Genomic DNA, 22,855 nt, shown 5'->3' on the forward strand with positions numbered 1-22,855 from the left:
TCTATATTCCTCTGAATTCCTCCATTCATCTCTCTGGCCTGGTCTCCACCCTTGTCCACTGCTTGGCTTTATCACTCTTTCCAAAGACATTCCCCCAAACAAGTAAGAGTTGTGGGACAGGATCACCTGGGATAAGGAGGAATATCCACTGCATGTAGCAGTCTTGGCAGGATGATATCTCAATGTATGTTTCTGGAAATACTGGAAATACATCCACTTATCTTACCAAAATATCTTGTTAAAATGTTTTTAGTTGTGCATTGTAATTATAGATAATATTGGTGTTCATTTTGACATAATCATACATGCATGGAATATAATTTGTTCCACTTTAGCTTCCAATACTTCCTCTTTCCCTCCCTTGATATTCCTTCTATTTATTTGTAGTTTGTTAGTTGGTTCTTTATAGAGACACACAACGGTGAAATTCACAGTGCTACATTCATATTGAGTCCAGGAGGGGAAGGCAAACACATGGGCTCTGGGCTCTGCATTTTTATCCCAGTAACAGTGAGTTTCAAGTTTTTATAACTGTTTTCCTGAGTTTAGATTTTTAACCTGCACAACTAGTTCTGACTGCCTAGTAGGCATGTTCTCAGTCTCTAATGATTAAATCGCACTAAACATCCTGCTGTGATTAATTCTCATTAAGACCTATAAAATACAGACTGCTTTTGTAACCAGTCGCCATTTTCTTTCCTGAAAATGTACCATTCCACCACAGCTTAAAAAAGACAGCGTGCATTCAAGGTCTGCTCCCATTTTCAGTTATTTTTGCTTATAGATAGTATTACTACCTTATTCTTAATTCTAATGAAAAAGGCTTTGGCATTTCTGTTCAGTTTGTACTTACTTTGTTTTGGAAACTAGTCTTACTATGTTTCAGTAATTCCATTTAATTTAAAGAGTTGATTAGAAATGGCTGTTGAATTTAATCAAGGCCATATGATACCTACTGACATTTTTTCCTTTTAATATACGAATGTCTGTGACTACTGTGGTTCAACACTGTCAGTGTTGATTCTGTCTCCCTTTTCCCTCAGTGGTTCTCTGAGCTGCTTGGTTGGTCAAATGGATGACCTTCCCTGTTGGAGGGGACTACCCTTGAGTTGAGAATTATTATTAACATATTTTTATTAATTAATTCTGCATTTACCAAAGACCTTCACATCTCCTACATGAGGCAGAGAAATAACAAGTTTGCAGACATTTGAAAAAACGTTGCTTTAGAACCGCTTTGGTGGTTATTTTAACTTGTAATTCTTAAAATTTTTGCTTTACATTTTTACAAACATAAAGAAAATCAATTTAAGTAAATAATTCTTTTTAAAACTTTTTAGTTGAACATAATACCTCTATTTTATTTATTTATGTGGTGCTGAAGATTGAATCCAGTGCCTCACAGGTGCTAGGCAAATACTCTACCACTAAGCCAAGCCCAGCCCCAAGGAAATGTTTCTTTAGGTAATATATATAGAAGATATATTTATATCTGCATTATTACCCATGGATTATAATATTCCAAAAATTTCATTTTAGTTTTTAAATGATAATTTTTTATAACTACATATATAAAACTTTTTATTATAAATAAATAGTATTCCCTTTGTAATCCATGCTAGAGAACTATTAAATATTTAAGAACAATTACTAAAATAGCAATTTTAGTATCAGATGCTTCCATAAAAAAATACATCTTCAAAATGCTGTGAATAAAATTTTTTTAATTCTGAAGAAATTTTTATTGGTTTCTATTTTTGAAATGGTTAATTAGCCCATAAATATAATTATACAGTATTCTAATAGATTAATGCACAATACTGATTCAGACTCAAATATTAAAATATTATGTAACAGAGCATCTCATATGAAATGCTTAATGGCTGAATGAAAACTGTACCATGTTGGCTCAGCAATTCTCATCTCTCAATAAAAATTTCAAATTTACAGAGCATACGTGAAAAATACTCCATCTCTCAAGTTTATAATTTCTATACATCATTTCACACAATTTAATAACTTAAAATATATTGGCTTTTCCCAACATATTCCTTTACATTGATTTTATTATCTATTAAATAAAAAGTGAATTAAAGGAACTTATTCATAATTGATATTGCAATGATGATACTGTAGACATAAGAATTACACAATTATATATGGTGCTAAATTTACATATGTAAAAGATTGTGTAATTACATAAGTAGATATTAGACAAGTAGATATTTTGCTTCCTTATTTTTGTATATCACATGATATATTTAAGTAAAATCTAAAATATTAGTATATATCATTTAAAAATTATTAGATGTTTAATATTCCGGGTTAGGAGATAGAGGTATAACTGTAATTCAGAGAGACAAGTTACCTGATCTCAGAGAACTTTAGGTTAAACAAAAACCTTTGCAATCAAGTGATTAGATGTAAGTTCAGACAGAGTTAACAGAATTTGAGTTATGCTGCTGTTTACTAGAATCAACCAATATGTAATATATTTTATGAATACATGGACAGAATTGTATAGTTTCAATGTTTATTCAAAGTAAAATAATTATGTGGATTTAAAATTTTGAGTTTCCTAACAAATGGATACAAATAGTAAATTAAGCGAAAAATGCTATTTTTTCCACCCAATTATAATTTTTGAAGATCTAAAAACATCTGTTAAACCAGTTAAAGGGCAATTTGCTGCCCCAGAGCAGAAAGAGGATATGAAGGTAATCATCTGTATTCCTACAAGGAGCCCTACTCACCCATGTGAATTACTAAAGGCTTCCTGGAGGAAAAAGCACTACAAATGCTGTGAATAAATTAATGTCTGCAACTTGGGACATAATAGTGCTATTGACAAAGATCTATTTTTAATTCTAGAGGAAAAAAATGGAAGAATCTGAAACCTAGAAGGTAATTTAGAAACAGATATCTAGTATACTTTCCTTATTTGTACAGTTAAAAAATGAGATTTGGCCAAGCTAAATGTGTTACCTCATGATTGAACTAGTCCTACTTCCCACTCTATGCTGTTTAGTCTCAATAGTTTTTAGTATAATGAGAGAAAAATATGAATGGGAGAGTCAAAATTATAACATATGGTTATAGTTGATAACATAGTTAACAATTTATACTATAAAATATATACACATTTATAAAATTCAATGAAATATGAAAAGCAACCTCTGAAAAACAGAGTAGTCCAAAATTTAGCATCAGTGAATATCCAGCAATATCATTTGGTTGAAAACTGCTCTTAAATCACAAGTGTTATTCTTTTAAAAGGAAAGAAATGAATTTTGATAACACTGTTCAGAAAAGGAGATTTAAAAATATATACATATATAAATATACACATGCATTCATAATTTGCAATGGGTAAAAGTAGTTTTTATAATAGATATTAATGTTTAATTTTCTTAAAATCTGCATTATTATAATTAATTTAAACATAATTTTATATACTATATAATTATTATGATTAATACCATAAGTGGTATCCGTTTATGTGCCAGGCACTGTGTTAAAAGACTTACATACATTATTTTGTATACCAGACACAACAACAATTCTACTATATGTACTTAAGTATGGGTTAGCTGAGGTTTGAAGAAATTTAAATAACTTGCTCAGTGATATATGTTTAGTAAACTAGATAGATATGTTTAGTATAGCTAGATAGGCAGATACAGATATAGATATATCCACCAAGAGTACTCCAGGAAGAATCAATGTCAAATAATTTTTCTTTATTAAATTGAATTACCTGTCTGTTGGTGAATTCCCTCCATATTCATTTTACTTCCTAAAATAAATGTTCTTAGATTTGGAAAAATAATATGCCCACATATCTGTCAAACTTTATAACCATGAGAATAGTGCATATTTAAAGGTAACTATAAGAACAAATAATTTGTTTGCTTATACTGAGTTGCCGTTTTTTTTTTTTTTTTTATTTCTTCCTATTCTAACATCTCCATTCAATCAAATAACTTTATTTAGATAAATTATCAGGTTCTACTTCTCAAAATGTTACTTATTGTTTTGTTATAACAAAACCTTCTATGTTAAGCACACTGTTTAAGTTACATGCTAAGTTTTGTATTAGAACATAAGACTACAGTGATTTTGAAGATAAAGGGAAGAGGTAAATAATAGACCATGAAACAAAAGTTTTTATTTTGAATTACTGATCTTTGAAAAATAAACATTAATAGCTCAAATGTGACTCATCATTTTTTCTTCTTACCTCAGGTTGACTGGAAATATTCAAAATGAGAGCCCACAATTCAGCTCTTAGTGCTGTGGGACTTCCTTGTCTGATATACTGTTGAGCAGCAGCACTATCTTGTTCTGCTAGAACTGTCAAAGGTACATTAAAATCTCATTAGAAAATTCATAATGTAAGAAACATCACCAAATTTTTAATTATAAATCTTTTGGGAAGCTAACAATCTTTATATTTGACATAATTACACCTTAACTTTTTTTCCTTTTAATCCCTATTTGTTCATTATCCCCCTACTTATACCCCCAAAAGTGTCAAGTCTTAAGCTCTTCTAGCTCCTACTCAGCCTGGCAAAAGCTTTTAAATGTAGGTACCTTGAGATCACATTGCTTTAACTATACCTCCATGGATAGGAAACTACTAATGGGTATGTGTGTGTGTGTGTGTGTGTGAATGCATATATATATGTACATATATGTACACATTTATACATATATGCACATATGTGTATATATATATATATAATTTTTAGATTCTATGATCAAATAAATTCATTTATACAGACCCTTAAATTTTTACACATATTCCAGTAAATCATGGAAGTTCTAATACATCTAAGTGGTATGGTACATGAAGTATCATAAATAAGGGATATATAAGAAAGTAAAATATTCATTCTATTAGACAACCTTTTAGCTAATCTGAAAATCGCAGAAAGAGGAATTTTTAAAGGAGTAAAAACAAAGATCTGATGAAATTTTAAGAAGACCCATATTATTCTCAAGCAGGCAAGTTTAGCAAATTATTATCTTTTTTCACCTTCATGTTTATTTTCTTTAATGAAAATATGAGCTTTTCATTGAGTAAATAAAGAACCACAACATAAAACATAATAAACATAACAAAATAAAACATAACAAAAATAAGACACAGTAGACAGCAGTTGATGTCTAACAGTACTGTTTTATTATATTTTCTCTTGAAAGAGGAATGAAAATCTTTTAGTAAACAAAAATGTCGTGAACAGAAGAAATAAAGAGATCATATAAAATAAAGAGATGAAACATATTCTTTAATTTTCAATTGTGTTTAATGAAAGTGTCAAAGCATACAATGAAGTCATTTAAATACAATTTTGAAAAACTGAACTAGAGAGTTTGGTAGATGATAATATAATTGTCACAGAAGGTACACTTCGACACAAAGACGCATCTGTACTTCAAAGTTCAAAGACACAATGGGATTTATAAACACAAGGAAAAGAATCTTCAAAAGAAGGGAAAATTATTCCCCAGGATACAAAGAGCTGCTTCAGTTTTTAAGTCTTAACCATTGTGACAGTCAGCAGGAATACACAGGAGCACATTCTCATTAACACTAATGAGAGGTGTGTGGGTGCATCAAAGAAAAAAACCTGCCTCTCTGACTGTAAAATGAAATTCTACTGCTGTGTTTTAATGTACTGTCACTGAAGAAAGTGCGTCTGTATTTCCTTTACAGTGAGTCAACTGTGTGCATCTATATCTGACATTTATTGATGAGGCTAAAATGATGCATTTTCCTTCAACGTATATATAAATAAAGACCACTATTAGATAATCTGCATATTACTCCTATTTAAGTTTTTAGCTGATTTTCAGAGATTAAATTTCAGCTGGGGGTATTTTATGGAGACATTTACTTAAACTGTCACATTTTCCAGAAATTATAATAAATATAGCTAAAAGCTTACCTTTTTGCCCAATACGCACATGTTCATTTTCAAAAAGTTCTAATAATGTTAAAAGAAAATAAAATTATTAGACACAAATATTATGAATCACATTTATAATAAGAGGTATATTTCTTCTGGTAGTGATACTGCAATTATTTTAAAACTGAATGGCTTTACAGAAAATTACAAGAATATTTATTCTATACACACAAAAAAATCTTTTTCTAAGTTGTTTAAAAGTAAGTTCATACATTTACTCAGAAGAAAAAATAGTGAGTTAATTTTCCGTTGGTTAAAACAGAGTATCCTCTCATATTTCTGTATACTCATCTTTGATTTTTCTTAAAACAACCCAAAAAACAATATTTGTTAATAACTTCCCTTACATAGTCATACTTCTTCTCCAATCTACTGGTAAAGTATATCTAACAATAATATATCTTATACAGGTAAAACCCCAGAACAAAAATGCCATTTTAAAAGATTTTATTGGAAAGATTATTTTTTTAAAGTAGCAATCATAATGGGAAAAGACTTATAAACTAGATCATATTGAACAAAAAAATCTTCTGTTCACCAAAAAACACCATTAAGAGAGTGAAAGATAAGTCTCAATGGAAGAATATACTTAAAATAAATATGTCTAGCAAAAGACTAACATCCAGAATACATAAAGAACTTGTGATAGAAAAAGACAATTATATAAGCAAAAGATTTCACTAAAATGATAACTTCAAGTCTAATGATCACAACAGTCACCAAAGAAATGTAATTATAATCATTATGAAACACACAATCACAACAATGATGAAAATGAAAAGACTGATCATTCTCAATGCAAAAAATATGGAGCAAATTGAATTTCTATACAAAGCTGATGAGAATATAAATTGGTAAAATCACTTTGGAAAACTAGCAATATCTAGTAATACAGAACTTATGTACATTGTAGGGTAATTACCAATTCTCTCTCAGGTATGTGCACCAACAGACACGCACAAGAATATTCATAGTAGCACTATTGATAAAAACTGACTAGTGGAAACAACTCAAATGATTATCAATAATAGACAAGATAAATAGACATATCTATATCTATATATGTATGTACACACACGCACACACACAACGGGTTACAATAAAGTTATTTAAATAATAACTTTAAATAATTTTAAATAATAACAATAAAGTTATTTTTATAATTCTAAAAAACATTATGAATCTTACAAACAACATTAAACAAAAAGACAAAAAAGTACAAACTATATGATTCCATTTTTATAAAGTACAAAAACAGATGAAACTGATCTATGATGCTAGAATTCAGAATTGTTGTTACCCACAGGAGAGTACAGTCCAGAAATGTAGCTAGGATGCTGATAACATTGTTTCTTGACCAGGTTGGAGGTTACACAAGTGTTTTCACTTTGTAAAAATTCACTGATATACTTAATGATTTGTGTACTTTAAAGCATGTATGTTATATATCTATAAAAGTTATTTAAAATTATAACAAAACAAATAATAAGATTATGAAACTATGAGGGGAAAAACTTTTTGATCTTTCCCCACCCCAGAGAAAAATCAGTTGTTCAACTTCCTTTTTTCCTCCTTTTCCCTACCTCCTGAGAAAGGAGGAAGTAATAATTGCATTTGGTAGATCCCACAACAGTAGATAACCTTCTCTCATGAATTAATTGTGTATGAAATGTCATAATTTAATGTGTGACTTAATAAGTACATCCTCTGCTCCAGTTGCCCCTTCTGCATACCAAAAGCAAATACCACACTGATCTTCTATGTCACTTACCACCTTATATTCCCTAGGAGTGTAGATTATGTCTCATATCTATCTACTTACCATTTTCTGGCCTGTTGTAAGATCTCTAAACACATTTGTTGTATTACAAGTGAATCAAAGAAGGAAAATCTATTTTCTAAGCACTGCTACTATAACATATAGAATAATTTTATGCAATTCTTAAAGATTATTTCAAAAGTGAAAACATAAATATAATTCCAGGTCATGTTACTATTTCCTTTCCTTTTCTTACAGCTGGCTATCACTGGTCATGGACAAAAGTATAAGATATTTTATTCTTATAAAATAAGAAAAGGCTAGCAAAGGTGGCAGGAGAGAGGTAGCATAGTGTAGTATACTTTGGAGACAGTGTGCTTAGTTTTGAATCCTGGCTCCCCCACTTACTAGTTTTATGACCTTGAGCAAGTTACTTAACATCTCCAATTTTTCAACTTTAAAAGGGTGGCAATACTTCTATCACAAGGAAATGAATACCACCATACATCACCAGAATGACTAAAACAAAAAATGTGATACACTAAGGGACCGGGATACACTAATGGGATACATTAAAGAGGATGTACAGAAACTGTGCCTCTCTTGCGTTGTTGGTGGAAGTGTAAACTGCTATCATCTTCTTTGAGAACTCCCTAGTATTTATCTACGAAAGCTAAACACACACAAACCCTAGGATCCAGAAATTACATTTCCAGATGTATACTCAATAGAGGAGTTTATGTTCACCAAAAGACACATGCTAGAATATTTAGAGTAGCCTTATTTGCAATAGCCTCAAACTTAAAACTTCCCAAATACACATTACCAGTAGAATGGAAAAATAAACATAATACAATTATACAGTGAAATACTGTGAAGCAGGAAACTGATCTACAAATACAATAATATGGCTTAATCCCACAAATATAATATTGAACAAAGAGACATCAAAGAGACACACTGTGTTCTTCATTCACATGAAATCCAAGCATGGCAAAATTTAAGAATGGCTGCTAGAAATCAGAATAGTAGTTATCATTGAAATAAAAGATAAAGATTGAAGGAAGGTGGGAGGAGAGTTTCTGTTTTAGGTTTCAACAGATGTGTTTAATACATACAAATTAATTGAACTGTCCTGTCTGATGATATATGTGCTATTCTATACACATTATCCATTATTGAAGTTTCTAAAAATGGTAACACATATCTTAAAAGTTGCTAAGAGGTTAAAATAAGATATTATACATATACACATAGATGTGCTATCATAATAGTAATAACCAATAGCCAACCTGCTTATTTAATAGGGGAAGAAATAAGTTCAAAGATATGTAGCAACTTGTCTGAGGCACACAGCTAGCCACCAACAGAAGAAAGACTAGGACAGCAAGTCCCCTCACCCTGCCCAGTATTATTTCCACAACATCATAGGCCTCCCATGTGTCAAGTCTATTTTTATTACAGCTAAATGCCACTCTGGTCTTTCATGAAACGTACATTGTATCCATGAACAGAGAATAGTTAGAGAAATTGTTTGGATGATTAAGGTTTAAAAGACATGATTTTGAAACCCTAAGTCTACTTGAGGAAGATGCCAGTGTTCACTTAACTTGGTGAAATGAAAACAAAAACAGATAATGATGGCAATGAGGGAAATACGAGTGCTGCTGATGAAGACTTTGTCCACAAAGCAACTTACGTGTCTAGTAACTTTTCAAAATTATTTTAAAGACTTTCAAGTAAAAAGAGAAAATCTAGTTGAACTCTGATAATTATAACATACAGGATCCTATTCAAGAATTAATTGTAATCCAGGAGAGACAAAATCATGCTTTGTTTCCAGACATAAACAGTTTACTACATTACTTTGAAAAAAGCAAGATAAACCATAAACTCACTCTCATTTATCACTTATCATTAATTATATGTCATGTGGGAGAAATACTAACCAGGAGGCACTTGTGTAGAATCATCTATGCCCAGTTGTCCTGTATTTAAGCCAAGTTCTGCAAAGCATTCTTTCTGAAAAATAACATATTTGGAATTAACACACAGACTTTGCTACACACTAAAAGATCACCTTCACCTAAACATCAGCTTAAATAAAAATCATGTGAAATGAATTTACGTTTCATTCAAATATCTAAAAAGAAAAAGACATTATCAGAAACCTAGAGTAACACACAACCCTAAAATTAGGAACTAGGACAACCATAATTCATTTACTACATATATTACTATATAACATTTAATATTTGTGTGAAATAAACATGTATTTTAAGTTAATAGTTAAGATATAGGCATAAAAATTAATATATTTAAAGGGAAAAGATACAATATTTCTCCAACTGTGTATATACAAATTTATGTATAAAAATATATAACATTCCTCCAAATATGGAGCTTTTAGTAATATTTTTCTCTCCTCTAGTTTTTCCTGGCTAAAAAACATTTTTACTTTGATGCCTGTTGACCACTGAGTGCTGCTCTTGTTTAAAAAAACTTTTTCAAAAACTCCTCCTGATTTTGCTTTTTCAGATAATAATCAGTACAGCAAGAAATCCTTTTGAGTAAAGACCTACTACACTCAAAACTTCCCTGAAACACACCAGTCACTCACTGCATATGTAGCACTCACCTTTTTTTTTTTTTTTTTTGCGGTATTGGGGATCGAACTCAGGGCCTTGCACTTGCAAGGCAAGCACTCTACCAGCTGAGCTATCTCCCCAGCCCTTGTAGCACTTACCTTCTAAAATCATTGTCTCAAATGACCAATACAAATTTTTAAGTGTGCTTTTCATGGCACAGTACTGTCCTCAGCTTTTAATTAACTAAATACTGCAAATATCCAAAACAAATTTATTTTGAAGTAAAATTACACTATCAAGTGCTCTGCTAACACAAGGGCAAATTAGATTTATACTCCAACTTCCTCTACTTGTTTAGTACTGTCTAGGGAGAGTAATTATGTTTGTCTGGCATTTGTTAAACATATATAAACCCTGTATTATTCACATTATTTTTATTTCCTAGGTAATTAAATATTTTTATTAATATTTTCCTTAGTGTTTTATTGTTATTCTAATTGCTAAAATCATACTTCCCCCTTTAAAAAAATGGAACTAGTTTAATGTTCACCTTTTTGTCTGGTACTTATCTCCTTATTTACAAGGACAAGTGTAAATTGTTATTTTTAATTCATTAGTTCCAGTTATCTACTGATTTTTTATGATAAATTAGGATTTTAGTTCATATATATATTCTTTTTTCCTTCCTTCCAATATTTTAATTTAAGTTATATATCAGTTTTGGTTAAATCCACATTGTAGGTCTGAATTAGTGTAACTGCGTGAATATTATTCACTGTTCTGCCATATTGTTTTCCTTACTTATAACAATATGCACCTTTTCTTACTATTAAATTTCCCCCATATTGTTTCTATTTAAACTGCTTTTTCACTTTATAATATTATTTAATCATTTACCTCTTCCAACAGCCTTTAACTTTTCTGAAAAGACCCTTGTCAATGTAATTTCACAAGTGGTTCAGTCTGAGATTACCCATTCTATTGTGTTTCTCTTACAGGCATCTATCCTGGGATTGTGGCTTCCTGTTCTAGTCTGGGATCACTGTGCTACATCTGTTGTGGCCTTTATCCTGCAACTTCTCTTCATTGTCATTTCTAGAAATTCTCCTTCTCTTTGATAGGAATTATATTCCTTGGTGTCCATATTTTATTTTGCTCATGACCTTATATGAAGCACTTCTACTAAGAGTTCCCCACATGGAAGAAAAATTGTAGATCAAATACATCTGAAAATGTTTACTCTACCTTCACATTTGATTGACTGCAGTTACATATAGAATTTGAGGATTAAAGTCATTCAAATTTTTAAAGGCATTACTTCAAAATCTTCTGGCTTCCAGCGTGCGGTTGAGAAGTCAGATGCCGCTCTGATTCCTGACACCTTGAATATAGCCTGTTATTCATCTATGGAAAATTTTTGGTTTTTCTCTTTCAAGTGCTTTAGTGGGGATCTTCTTTCATCCATGGTATCAAGTACTAGGTAGGCTTTTTCATACTGGAGATCCCTTTCAGTTCTTGGAAATGTTAATGATTATATTCCCTGTGTTATCCTTCTATACTCTTACTAGTCAGATTTAGTCTTCTTGATTTGATCTTCCAATTAAAAATTTTTTTACTCCTATCTTTCATCACTGTGGCTTTATCTTCTTCCAATAGATTTCCTCAGCTTGCTTTTCAACCCTTATACCAAATTTTTTATTAGTTATTTTCAGTTATACATGACATTAGAATTAATTCTGACAAAAATTAAAAAGGCATGGAACATAATTTGTTCTAATTCTGTCCCCAGTACTTCCCATTTCCCTCCCCTCCTTCCTTCCCTGTTCCAATCACTCTACTCTACTGACCTTTCTGCTATTTAGTTTTTTTTTTTAAATTAGCGTCCTGTGTATATACATGATGGTGAGATTCACTGTAGAATATTCATATGGGTCAGATTCACTCCACAGTTCTTTCCTTATTCCATCCCTCCTCCCCTCCCTTTAATCCCCTTCATCTACTTCATTGATCTTTCTTCTATTTTGTTTATCCCCCCACTTTATTTTGGATTAGCTTCCACATATCAAAGAAAACACTTGACCTTTGACTTTTGGGGACTGGTTTATTTCACTTAGCACAACAGTATCCAGTTCCATCCTTTTACTAGAAAATGCCATAATGTCATTCTTCTTTATGCTGAGTAATATTCCATTGTGTATATATACCACATTTTCTTTATCCATTCATCTGCTGAGGGACACCTAGGTTGGTTCCATAGCTTGGATGTTGTGAATCATGCTACTATAAATTTGATGTGGCTACATCATTGTATTATGCTGATTTAAAATTTTTTGGATATATACCAAGGAGTGAGATAGCTGGGTCATATGGTGGTTATATTCCTAGTTTTCTGAGGAATATCCACTAATTTCAAGTGGTGGCATTAATTTACAGTCCTACCAACAATGTATTAGTGTACATTTTCCCCCACATCCTCACCAACATGTCGTTATTTGTACTCCTGATAATTGCCATTCCGACAGAAGTGAGATGGAATCTCACTGTAGTTTTAATTTGCATTTCCCTAATTGCAAGAGACATTGAACATTTTTCATGTACTTGCTGACCATTCGTATTTCTTCTTTTGAGAAATGTCTGTTTAGTTCTTTTGCCTGTTCGTTGATTGGGTTATTTGTTTCTTTGGTGCTAAGTGTTTTGAATTCTTTGTATATCCTGGGTATATGCTCTATCTGAGGAGCAGGTGGCAGAGACCTTCTTCCATTCTGTAGGCTCTCTCTCTGTTCATGTCCTGATTCCTTTGCTTTGCAGGTTTTTAATTTAATGTCTTCCCACTTATTTATTTTATTTCTTGTGTTTCAGGAGTCTTGTTAAGGAAATCAGTTCCTGTACAGACATGTTGGGAATATGGGGCCCACATTTTCTTGTAGCTGTTGCAGGATTTTTCATATAATTCCTAGGTCTTTGACCCAGTTTGGGTTGAGTTTTGTGCAGGGTGAGACATAGGGGTTAAATTCATTCTTATATATATGGATTTCCAGTTTTTCTAGCACCATTTGTTTAAAAGGCTATCTTTTCTCCAACATGTATTTTTGGTACTTTTGTCTAGTACCAGGTAACTGTTTTCATGTGAGTTTGTCTGTGTCTTCTATCCTATTCCATTGGTCTTCTTAACCGTTTTGGTGCCAGTACCATGCTGTTTTTGCTACTAAAGCTCTGTAGTATAATTTGAGGTGTTGTGATGCCTCCTGCTTTGCTTTTCTAGGAATTACTTTGGCTATTCTGAATTTCTTATTTCTCCAAATGACTATATTTTTCTATTTCTATTTCTGTGAAGAATATCATTGGAATTTTGGTGGGAAATGCCTTGAATCTGTATAGTGTTTTTGGTGGCATGGCCATTTTGACAATATTAATTCTGCCTATCCAAGAACATGGGAGGTCTTTCCATTGTTGAGGTCTTCTTCAATTTCTTTTTTAGTGTTCTATAGTTTTCACAGTACAGGTACTTTGCATCTTTTGTTAGATTTTTTCCCAAGTATTTTATTTTTGTGTTTGAGGCAATTATGAATGGGACAGTTTCCCTAATTTCTTTTTCAGCATATTCATTGTTGGTGTATAGGAATGCAATTGACTAATGAGTGTTGATCTTGTATCCTGCTACTTTACTGAATTCACTTATGAGCTCTACAAGTCCTCTGATGGAGTCTTTTGGGTCTTCTAAATACATGATCATGTTTGTCAGTAAACAGAAATAGCTTGAGCTCTTCTTTTCCTATTCATATCCTTTTCTCCTTCTCCTGCCTAATTGCTCTGGCTTAAGTTTCAAGAACTACGTTGGATAGGAGTGATGAAAGCAGGCATCCTTTTTTTGAGGAAATGCTTTCAGTTTTTCTTGAGTTTGTCATACATAACCTTTACAGTGTTGAGGTAAGTTCCTTGTATCCCTATTTTTAGTGCTGTAAACATGAATGGATGCTATACTTTGTCAAATGCTTTACTGCATCTGTTGAATTATGATTCTTGATCTTGAAGCTAGTTATGTAGTGGATTACATTTATTGATTTCCATATGTTGAACCAATCTTGCATCCCTGGGATGAGATCTGCTTGATCATGGTGCACTATCTTTTTCATGTATCTTTGTATATGGCTTTCCAATATTTTATTAAGAAATTTACATCTATGTTCATGAAGAATATTGTTCTAAAGTTTTCCTTCCTTGATTTCTTTGTCTGGTTTTGTATCAGGGTGATACTGGCTTTGTAGAATGAGTTTGGCAGTGTTCCCTCCTTTTCTATTTCATGGAATAATTTGAGGAGGCTTGGTATTAGTTTTTCTTTAAAGGTCTGGTAGAATTTTGCTGACAATCTGTCTAGTCCTGGATTTCTCTGTTGGAAAGCTTTTGATAGCTGCTTCAATTTCATTACTTGATATTGATTTGTTTAAGTTTTCTATATTCTCATGGTTCAATTTGGGGAATACACATGTCTCTAGGAATCTGCTGATATCTTCAAAATTTTCTATCTTATTGGAATATAAATTTTCAAGAGTTTCTGATGATCCTGAGGATTTCAGTACTATCTGTGATATTTCCTTTTTCATCTCTAATTTTTTTAATTTGAGTGTTTTCTCTTTTTCTTTTGGTTAGTTTGGCTAAGGGTTTATGGATCTTATTTATCCTTTTGAAAAACTTTTTGTTTCGTTGATCATTTGTATTGTTTTTTAATTCTCAAATTCATTAATTTTGGCTGTGATTTTAATTATTCCCTTCTACTGATTTTGGTGTTGACTGTTGTTCTTTTTCTAAGACCTTGAGATGTAATGTTAGTTAATTTGGTATCTTTCTATTCTTTTAATGTAGCTCAATGCTACGAACTTCCCTCTTGGACCTACCTTCATACTGTTCCAGATCTTTTGGTATGTTTTATCACTATTCTTATTTATTTCTAAGAATTGTTTTACTTCTTCCCTGATTTCTTTTACTATCCATTCATCATTCAGATGTGTATTTTTTAATCTCCAGATGTTTGAGTGTTTTCTTTTGTTTAATCTCATCAATGAGTTTGAATTCCATTCCATTTGATCTGACAGAATGCAAGGTATTACCTCTATTTTTTTGTATTTTCTAAGATTTTCTTTGTGACCTCAAATATGGTCTATTTTAGAAAATGTTCCATGGGTTGCTAAGAAGAAAGTGAATTCAGTTATTTGATGCATGAAATATTCTACAGATGTCTGTGAGGTCCATATTATTAAATGTATTTTTCAGTTCTGCAGAATCTTTACTTGGTTTATGTTTGGATGATCTATTCAGTGGTGCGAGAGCGGTATTAAAGTTACCAGTGTTATTGTATTGTGGTCTATTTGATTCTTAATAATGAGAAGGGTTTGTTTTATGTATGTACATGCACCAAATAGTTACAATCATTATATCTTCTTGTTGTAGGATTCCCTTAAGCAGTATAAAGTGACCTTCCTTGTCTCTTCTGATTAATTCTGGCTTGTAGTCCACTTTAATCTGGTATGAAAATAGCTACTCCTGCTTGTTTTTGCATTCCATGTGAATAGTATATCTTTTTCCATCCTTTCACCTTCAATCTGTGAATGTCTTTGTGAGGTGAGTCTCCTGCAGACTGCATAATATTCATTTTTTAATCCAATCTGCCAACCTATGTCTTTTGATTGAAAAGTTTAGACCATTTGCATTCAATGTTATTGAGAGATGATTTTTATTTCTTGCAATTTATTTCTAATGTTTAAATCACACTTGATTCTTTGACTACTATTCTAGTGTAATTCTTCCCTATGCTGGTTTTCACTTTTATTTTTCATTCCTCTTCATGAAATATTTCATCGAGTCCGTTTTATATTGCAGGGCTTTCTGGTTATGAATTCATTTAACTTCTTTCTTTCATGGAAGGTTTTTAATTCATCTTCAATTCTGAAGTTTAATTTTTTCAGGTATTGTATTGGTTGGCATTCATTTTCTTTCAGAGTTTGGTATATATTATTCTAAACCCTCCTACCTTTTCGGGTCTGGATTGAGAAATCAGTTGAAATTTGAATAGGTTTACCCCTAAATGTGATCAGTCACTTTTCTCTTATAGTTTTAAAAATTCTATTCTTATTCTGTATGTTAGGCATTTTCATTATCATGTGTCCTGGAATGGATCTATTGTAATTTGTATATTTGGAGTCCAACATGCCTCTTGTATTTAAATTTCCATCTCATTCTTATTGTTTGGAATATTTTTATATTGTTTCACTGAAAAGACTGTGTATCCCTTTAGCTTGTATGTCAGAGTCTTCATTTACCCCAGTGATTCTTAAATTTGGTCTCTTGATGTTATCCCAGATTTCTTGAATATTCTTGTTATGGTCCCTTAACATCCTTTCTTTATGGTCAACTTTATTTTCAAGATTAAATACTTTGTGCTTGATGCCTGCAAATCTATCTTCAAAGTGGTCTAATATTTTGCTAATGCTTTCCATTGAATTTTTGATTTGGTTTATTGAGTCATTTCCAGAATTTCAGTTTGGTTCTTTTTCAGAATCTCTGCTTATTGAAGTGATCTTTTGCTTCCTATAATTCTTTTCTAATGTTACATCTTACATCTTCTTTTAGCTTGTGGAACATTTTACCTATAAACTTTCTAAATTCCTTCTCTGACATTTCCTCTATTGTGATGTCAATGGAGTCAGTTGTTAAACCATTATGGGCTGTTTGGGATGGTTTGTTCCCCTGCTTTTCCATATCCACCCATTAATTGGTTTAGTTCTCACTTCTTCTTTTAAGCAAGGTAGTACTATGTGAGCTTCTTTCTCTTAACAGTCCTGGATGAGTGAATATCCAGATATTAATACTTCTAGTCAATGTGTGACTTCCGCTGATCCCAGTATAAGCACCAACCAAGTCTTGTACTATTCAACCTTACGAGAAATGAAACCATGTTGCTATTGTTCTCCACAGTTCCTCAAATTCAGGTATGAACTTGTGATAAAGTTCTATAATGGTTCAAAAATTAGTTATTAAATTTAGTAAAATCACTATAACCTTAAATGAGGGCTAAAAGGGGGGTAGAGAAGAAAGACTGAGAGAAAGGAGAGGGAAAATGAGGGACAAAGTAATTAAGAGAGAGAGAGATAAAAATCCACACCAAGGTAGAAAGGAGAAATACATTGATGGTGTTGCATTTGAAGTAGTAGCAGATAATGCAAGAGGATAATTAGGGGGTAAAAGGAGCAAGTATAAACTACAACTAGGAAAACAAATATAGGAAGATTGATTCCAATTAATGCTTTAAACCATTAGATAAAATACATTCAAATGAGTGGAAGGTACAATGTTGGTTATTGGTGTAACAATTACTGTTCAAGAGTTATTTAAAGGATCAAAATGATGTCAGAATGATTTACAGTAAAACACTTCCAAGTGAAGTAAATTCCATTTGAATCTTGGTTTGAATTTCACTGGGGTTTGGACATTTAGCAGATGTCCATCATTCTTTGGTTGTGGATCTCTCTAGAGTTTCAGGGGCTCAGGAGTCAATTCCCTCATTGCTATGCACCTCCCACTAGCTGGTTCTGGTTTGTCAGCTCAGGGGCCTGCCGCTGACTGCTCAGAGGATGCAGTGTTGTGGCCTGGTTGTTTCTATTGTCTGCAGGAGTTCAGGATGCAGGCTCTTGAGTGATCCCATGACTGCTGTAGGTCATCATCTACCTGCTCTCCTCTACAGGATCTTTTTCATGGTGGTAAAGATCCCAAAGCTGTGAGTGGAAGAACTCTGGTTGTGGTTTTTCCACAGGTGGTGTTGTGCAGAAATATCACCCTAGCCAATGCTACTTTTTGAGGTACTGTAGTGGAGGGACTCAGATGGTTCACCTGGGTTCTAGTTTCCACTGCCCCAGGTTGTGAACAGTGGGAACTGATTTCCTCTATTGACTATATCTGATGCAAGGTCCTGACAGTATCCAAACAATGCCCTTTCATTTACCAGTTGTGATCACCGGTCAGGTTGGGATGCCAGTTAAATCTAGGAGCAGTCACTTCCTGTTGCCTAGGCTCCAGTAATTTTTCTCCTTCACTGATCATCCTCTGGCTATCTTTGCAGGTGTCTTCCACTTAAGTTTCCTGGGTTATTCAGGGAACTTATCCTAACAGCCTTCTGTCTGTGGCTTTCACAATCCAGGAACTGGGTCTCTGTATCACTGGATATTTAGGCAACTTCCCTCTGGAACAGTCATGCAATCCCAGGGTCAGTCCCTAGGCTTCCCCTGGTGCCCCCCCTCCCCCACCCAATGTCAGTGGTCAGGGTTCATGAAGTTCTGGTGAATCTGTTTTCCTGTGCTGAGGAATTAAACTGCTTAGTTGCTGTCTCTGAGTTGCTGCTCAGAGCTTTGGTCACCGAGGCTAAGCGGGACTAGGTATACTTACAGCACAGATCCTCGCCAACCCATTCCATTTATTTGTGGGGAGGGAAAAGCAGAGTTTTCAGTGATTTTTGGCTAACAGTGGTCCTTCTAGAAGTTCCTTCTGGCCAGATTTTTAAGCAGGCCCACTGCAGGTGATTTCCCTCTCATTTAATTTGCAGCTGATGGGAGTGGGAAAATGCCACATTGATTTATGGGGTTACTGGTTGACTGAGGGCTCCACAAGATGGCTGCAGGCCCCTGGCTCCGGTTTCTTTTCATGATTTGGTTTTTAAGCTGTTTGCTCTGTTTTTTATTTTTATTTTTGGTTAATGTGTTTTTAAATTTTTTTAGCTGTAGATGGACACAATGCCTTTATTTTGTTTATTTATGTAGTGCTGAGGATCAAACCCAGTGCCTCACACGTGCTAGGCAAGGGCTCTACCACTGAACCACAACCCCAGCCCTTGTTTACTTTGTTTTAAGGAACCTGCTGTTACTGTCACACTGTAAATTTTGTCTGCCTTTCCAAATGTTTTAAAGTGGGTGAGCTCAAGAGATTTTTCACACCCCTTTCTCTCTCTGTTGCCCCTCCCTGCTCCAGGTTCGGTGCTAGGGAACTCTGCGCTTATCTTCTACTATGGTAACCGATCTTCAGGTCTCTCCAGTTCTCAGGTTTTGTAATTTGAGTCCTAGAGCATTTATTTTGTCATCCACCTCTCAATTCTGCTTTTCCTTTAGTGACTACTTTCTGTGTGTGAGGAGATCAGGACTCACTGCCTAGTTCCTTTCTGCCACTTTTTCGACCCATACCCTCATACTAATTTTTGTTTTATGTCATACTCCTGAACCAAAAAGCTCTTTTTCATTATTTAATGTTTTGTTATTTTAGTGAAATTGTTTTTTAATTCATGAGTAATATCTTCTCTTATCTCTCTGAGAATAGTAAGTTTCTTTAAAGTCTTCCATTAAGAAGAAATAGCCACATCAAGATGACCTTCAGTTTACCTTCTCCCAATACCATTTCTCTAAAAATGTACTGGATTACCAAAAAAATGCTAGAGCAATGCCAGTTATATTGCTAAGTTTCTGGGGGCTATGTCCGTCCGTGGCTTAGGGGTAGAGCACTTGACTAACATGTACAAGGCTCTGCCTTCAATTCTCAGCACTGTAAAAAATAAAAATTAAAAATAAAAAATCTGTTGGTAAACACAGGCCATAGCTTCCCTGGGTGGTGTCCCTTGAGAAGACTTGGAGCTATGCCCATGTGCATTATGAGAAATGGTTCTTGTGTATAAGACTTCCCTACATTGTACCTCTGAGGCTTTGTCCCTTCCAACTGTATGTATTTCTTTGTGGGGGCTGGGAAGTAGCTCCTGGATGGTTTTAAGGACTCTTGGTGATCTACTTGATCATGGTGCACTGGTATACTAATGTGATATGTTTGCTGTCCTACAGATTTAAGTGAACCAAGTTATGGCCAATGGTATCCTGTGTGAACATAAACCCAAACCTGAAATATCTATAAACAGTCATTTCCCAAATTGACTCTTCTTAGATTTTTGGTTTTGTTTTGTTTTGGGAGTTTCTTGGATTTAGTTTTGGTTTCTGTCTTTCAAATTAGAGAAGAGTTCAAGTGTCTGGGGATCCTAGGTTGGTCATTCATATTAAGAAATAAGGCAATAAAAAACTGCCTGGAAGCTCAGTGAGCAAGGATTAGACATTCAGTGCACTGGGATTCACCGTGAGGCAATTGTTTAGCCAGTCAGCCTGTTTTTTGTAAGGGTTCTCTAAAAATATTAGTCTTTTCTCTGGTATTTTAGAGATGGTGGAGGGTGGGGAAGGCATAGTGGTGGTGACAGGGATGAGTGTATTAGTCTCACCATTTGCAAGATTTTTATTTAATCCCTCAGTTTTCCATGCCTGATACTTGTCCGGCTCTATGTCTGAGGTTTCTGAGTTCATAGCCTTTCTGATCCTGAGTCTCTGATGAATATACCTCTGATCTCCTGTGGGAAAAAAGTCACCTAACTATGCACTGGAGTTGGAATCTTGGGGTCTATGTCTTCCTGACACAGACTTCCATATAATCCCCATTTTCAGTCCTCTGGATCACCACAGCCTTCTGTGACACACGTTGTCTATGATTCTTGAGCCCTTCCAACTTCTATGCAGAAAATCATTTTCCTTCTTGTATCAGGTAGTGTTTAGTTATGAAACCATACCAGAAATGTGAAGAGGGGAAAAACAGAATTAGTAAATGCAGAAACAACTATGACTTCTCAGTCTTCATGGTCAAGATTTAGGCATTTTATGGAGAGGAACTGGCCGCCACAGAAACAGAGGGTGGTTAAAAATTTTGCTAAAAAGGGCAGAACAACAATGACAAAAAAATACAGTCTCAGGAGCTGGGCTGCAGATGACTGCTGATGACTGCAGATGACTGGGTCTCTTGCATGTTTATCAGCTGGTTCCTGCACACAGGAACCAAGAAGGAAAAACTTTCCTCCTGCTACAGCCTTGTATTGTATTTCTAGAACCTTCTATTGACAAAGGCTAACATCAGGCCAGCTGACAGAGGGAAAGTATTTATAGGGTCCAGTTCTAGAAATAATAAAGCAGAATACAAAATGGTGGATTTGTAGTTAAAAGAGTAAATTGTTTACTGACAAACCTCTCATCTACATTTTCCATCTTCTAGAGGTATTTATGTTTGATATTCTCCCCTGTTTAAGTCATTTATCATGAGCTCTCTTTTAATACACTAAAGCTCAGAGTTCTAAGTTGTTCCCTAGTTTCACCAGAGATAGTATTTACATCTCTGTACTCCTTATTGTTTTGGGGTGATTAATGAAGGAGTGAAAATATATTAACTTTACCATCTCCCTACATTTCATTTTTAAAACTAACTCCCTCTCTGAAATGTGAGCAAAGGCAGTCTCTAATTCATCCTTATTTCAATATTTCTTCCAGTGCTTCACTAGGTTACAAGCTCCATGAAGGTTGGTTAAATTAAATAAAATGTAGTTGCTTAAAAATAATTTTATAAAACTTACAATTTGTTTCAATCATATTTATAGTCAGATATCGAATTCCAATAAGCTGTCTCATAAATCTATGCTGTTTATTAAATCTAAGCAAAAGCATTTATAGGTCAATGTAAGCTTTAGTTCTCAAGAAAAGCAACCTATTTTCTCTATGTACATATTTGCAATAAAAAGAAATGTTATTTTATTAATTTGTTTAATGAGTACATTACTCTATTGCCTTAGATACATGCTGCACTATAACATTTTTCTAATTGCTGTCTTCTCAAGTAAATTAACCTATTTTAAAATGCCTATACTTACCAATTCAGGAATATCTTTTACTTTCAGAGGAACTTGGATTAAACCCAAGTGAGTCCTGAAACTAAGAGAATCACCATTTTCATAATTTGGGTTGCGAAGATTAATTAATACCTTTAAAAACAAATCCAACAAAATTGGTTAGTTTCCTTACATGATGTTTACAATTGTCAAGCAGTGATATTCTTGATACATTAGTGCAAAATTAAAAACTCTTTGGAGTTATGCATATATTTTAATCACATTCTAAAATGGTATAAAATTATATTGAAATATTAAAATATAATACCATAAATATGCTTTTTAAATGGTTTTAATAATCTAATTAATGATCTACTATATAAAACTAAAAAGTTAGGAATTTGTTAGAAATAAAATTTTTTTGAGGGTACAGAAAATAAAAATTGATTATACCATGGAAGGTGATAAAAAAATAATTGGTTGCTTATAAGAATAGTTACCAGGGAAATTTTTAGAATGAACTCCAACGCTTTTAAAAACAGAAGTTGACAAGATTTTGAAGAAGATGGAAGAATAACATTGCAGGATATCTCCTTGGAACCAAACCCACCAAAAGACAAAAAACAAACAAAAAAAAAACAACAAAAAAAAGGAGAAATATCAGAAGCACAGCTAACAAGAAAGATCATTTATGTAATTTTCAAAAATAAGCAGATAAAAATCATCTTAGATATTTGTATGTCCTTTAAAATCTAAGAATCTCATTTCTATAAGTATGAATATGGAATATGAATGTGAAATTTCATATTCCATATGAAAT

General features: G+C 33.2%; 1 protein-coding gene across 4 annotated transcripts in view; it reads right to left on the bottom strand.

Moving 5' to 3' along the window:
- Positions 1–22,855, bottom strand: part of Tbc1d19 (TBC1 domain family member 19) — a 129,111-nt gene that overhangs the window by 59,326 nt on the left and 46,930 nt on the right. For 2 of the 4 annotated variants that reach the window (XM_047566815.1, XM_047566817.1), the window contains 5 exons: positions 22,536–22,628; positions 22,078–22,188; positions 9,681–9,753; positions 5,952–5,990; positions 4,241–4,353 (listed from right to left, as the gene is read on the bottom strand). In XM_047566815.1, the coding sequence (XP_047422771.1) occupies positions 4,241–4,353; positions 5,952–5,990; positions 9,681–9,753; positions 22,078–22,188; positions 22,536–22,628 (429 nt within the window). The remainder of the gene's footprint in view (positions 1–4,240; positions 4,354–5,951; positions 5,991–9,680; positions 9,754–22,077; positions 22,189–22,535; positions 22,629–22,855) is intronic. The other 2 variants (XM_047566816.1, XM_047566818.1) reach the window with 1 other exon arrangement.

Source organism: Sciurus carolinensis, chromosome 10 (genome assembly GCF_902686445.1).
Source record: "Sciurus carolinensis chromosome 10, mSciCar1.2, whole genome shotgun sequence".
Lineage (NCBI taxonomy): Eukaryota > Metazoa > Chordata > Mammalia > Rodentia > Sciuridae > Sciurus > Sciurus carolinensis.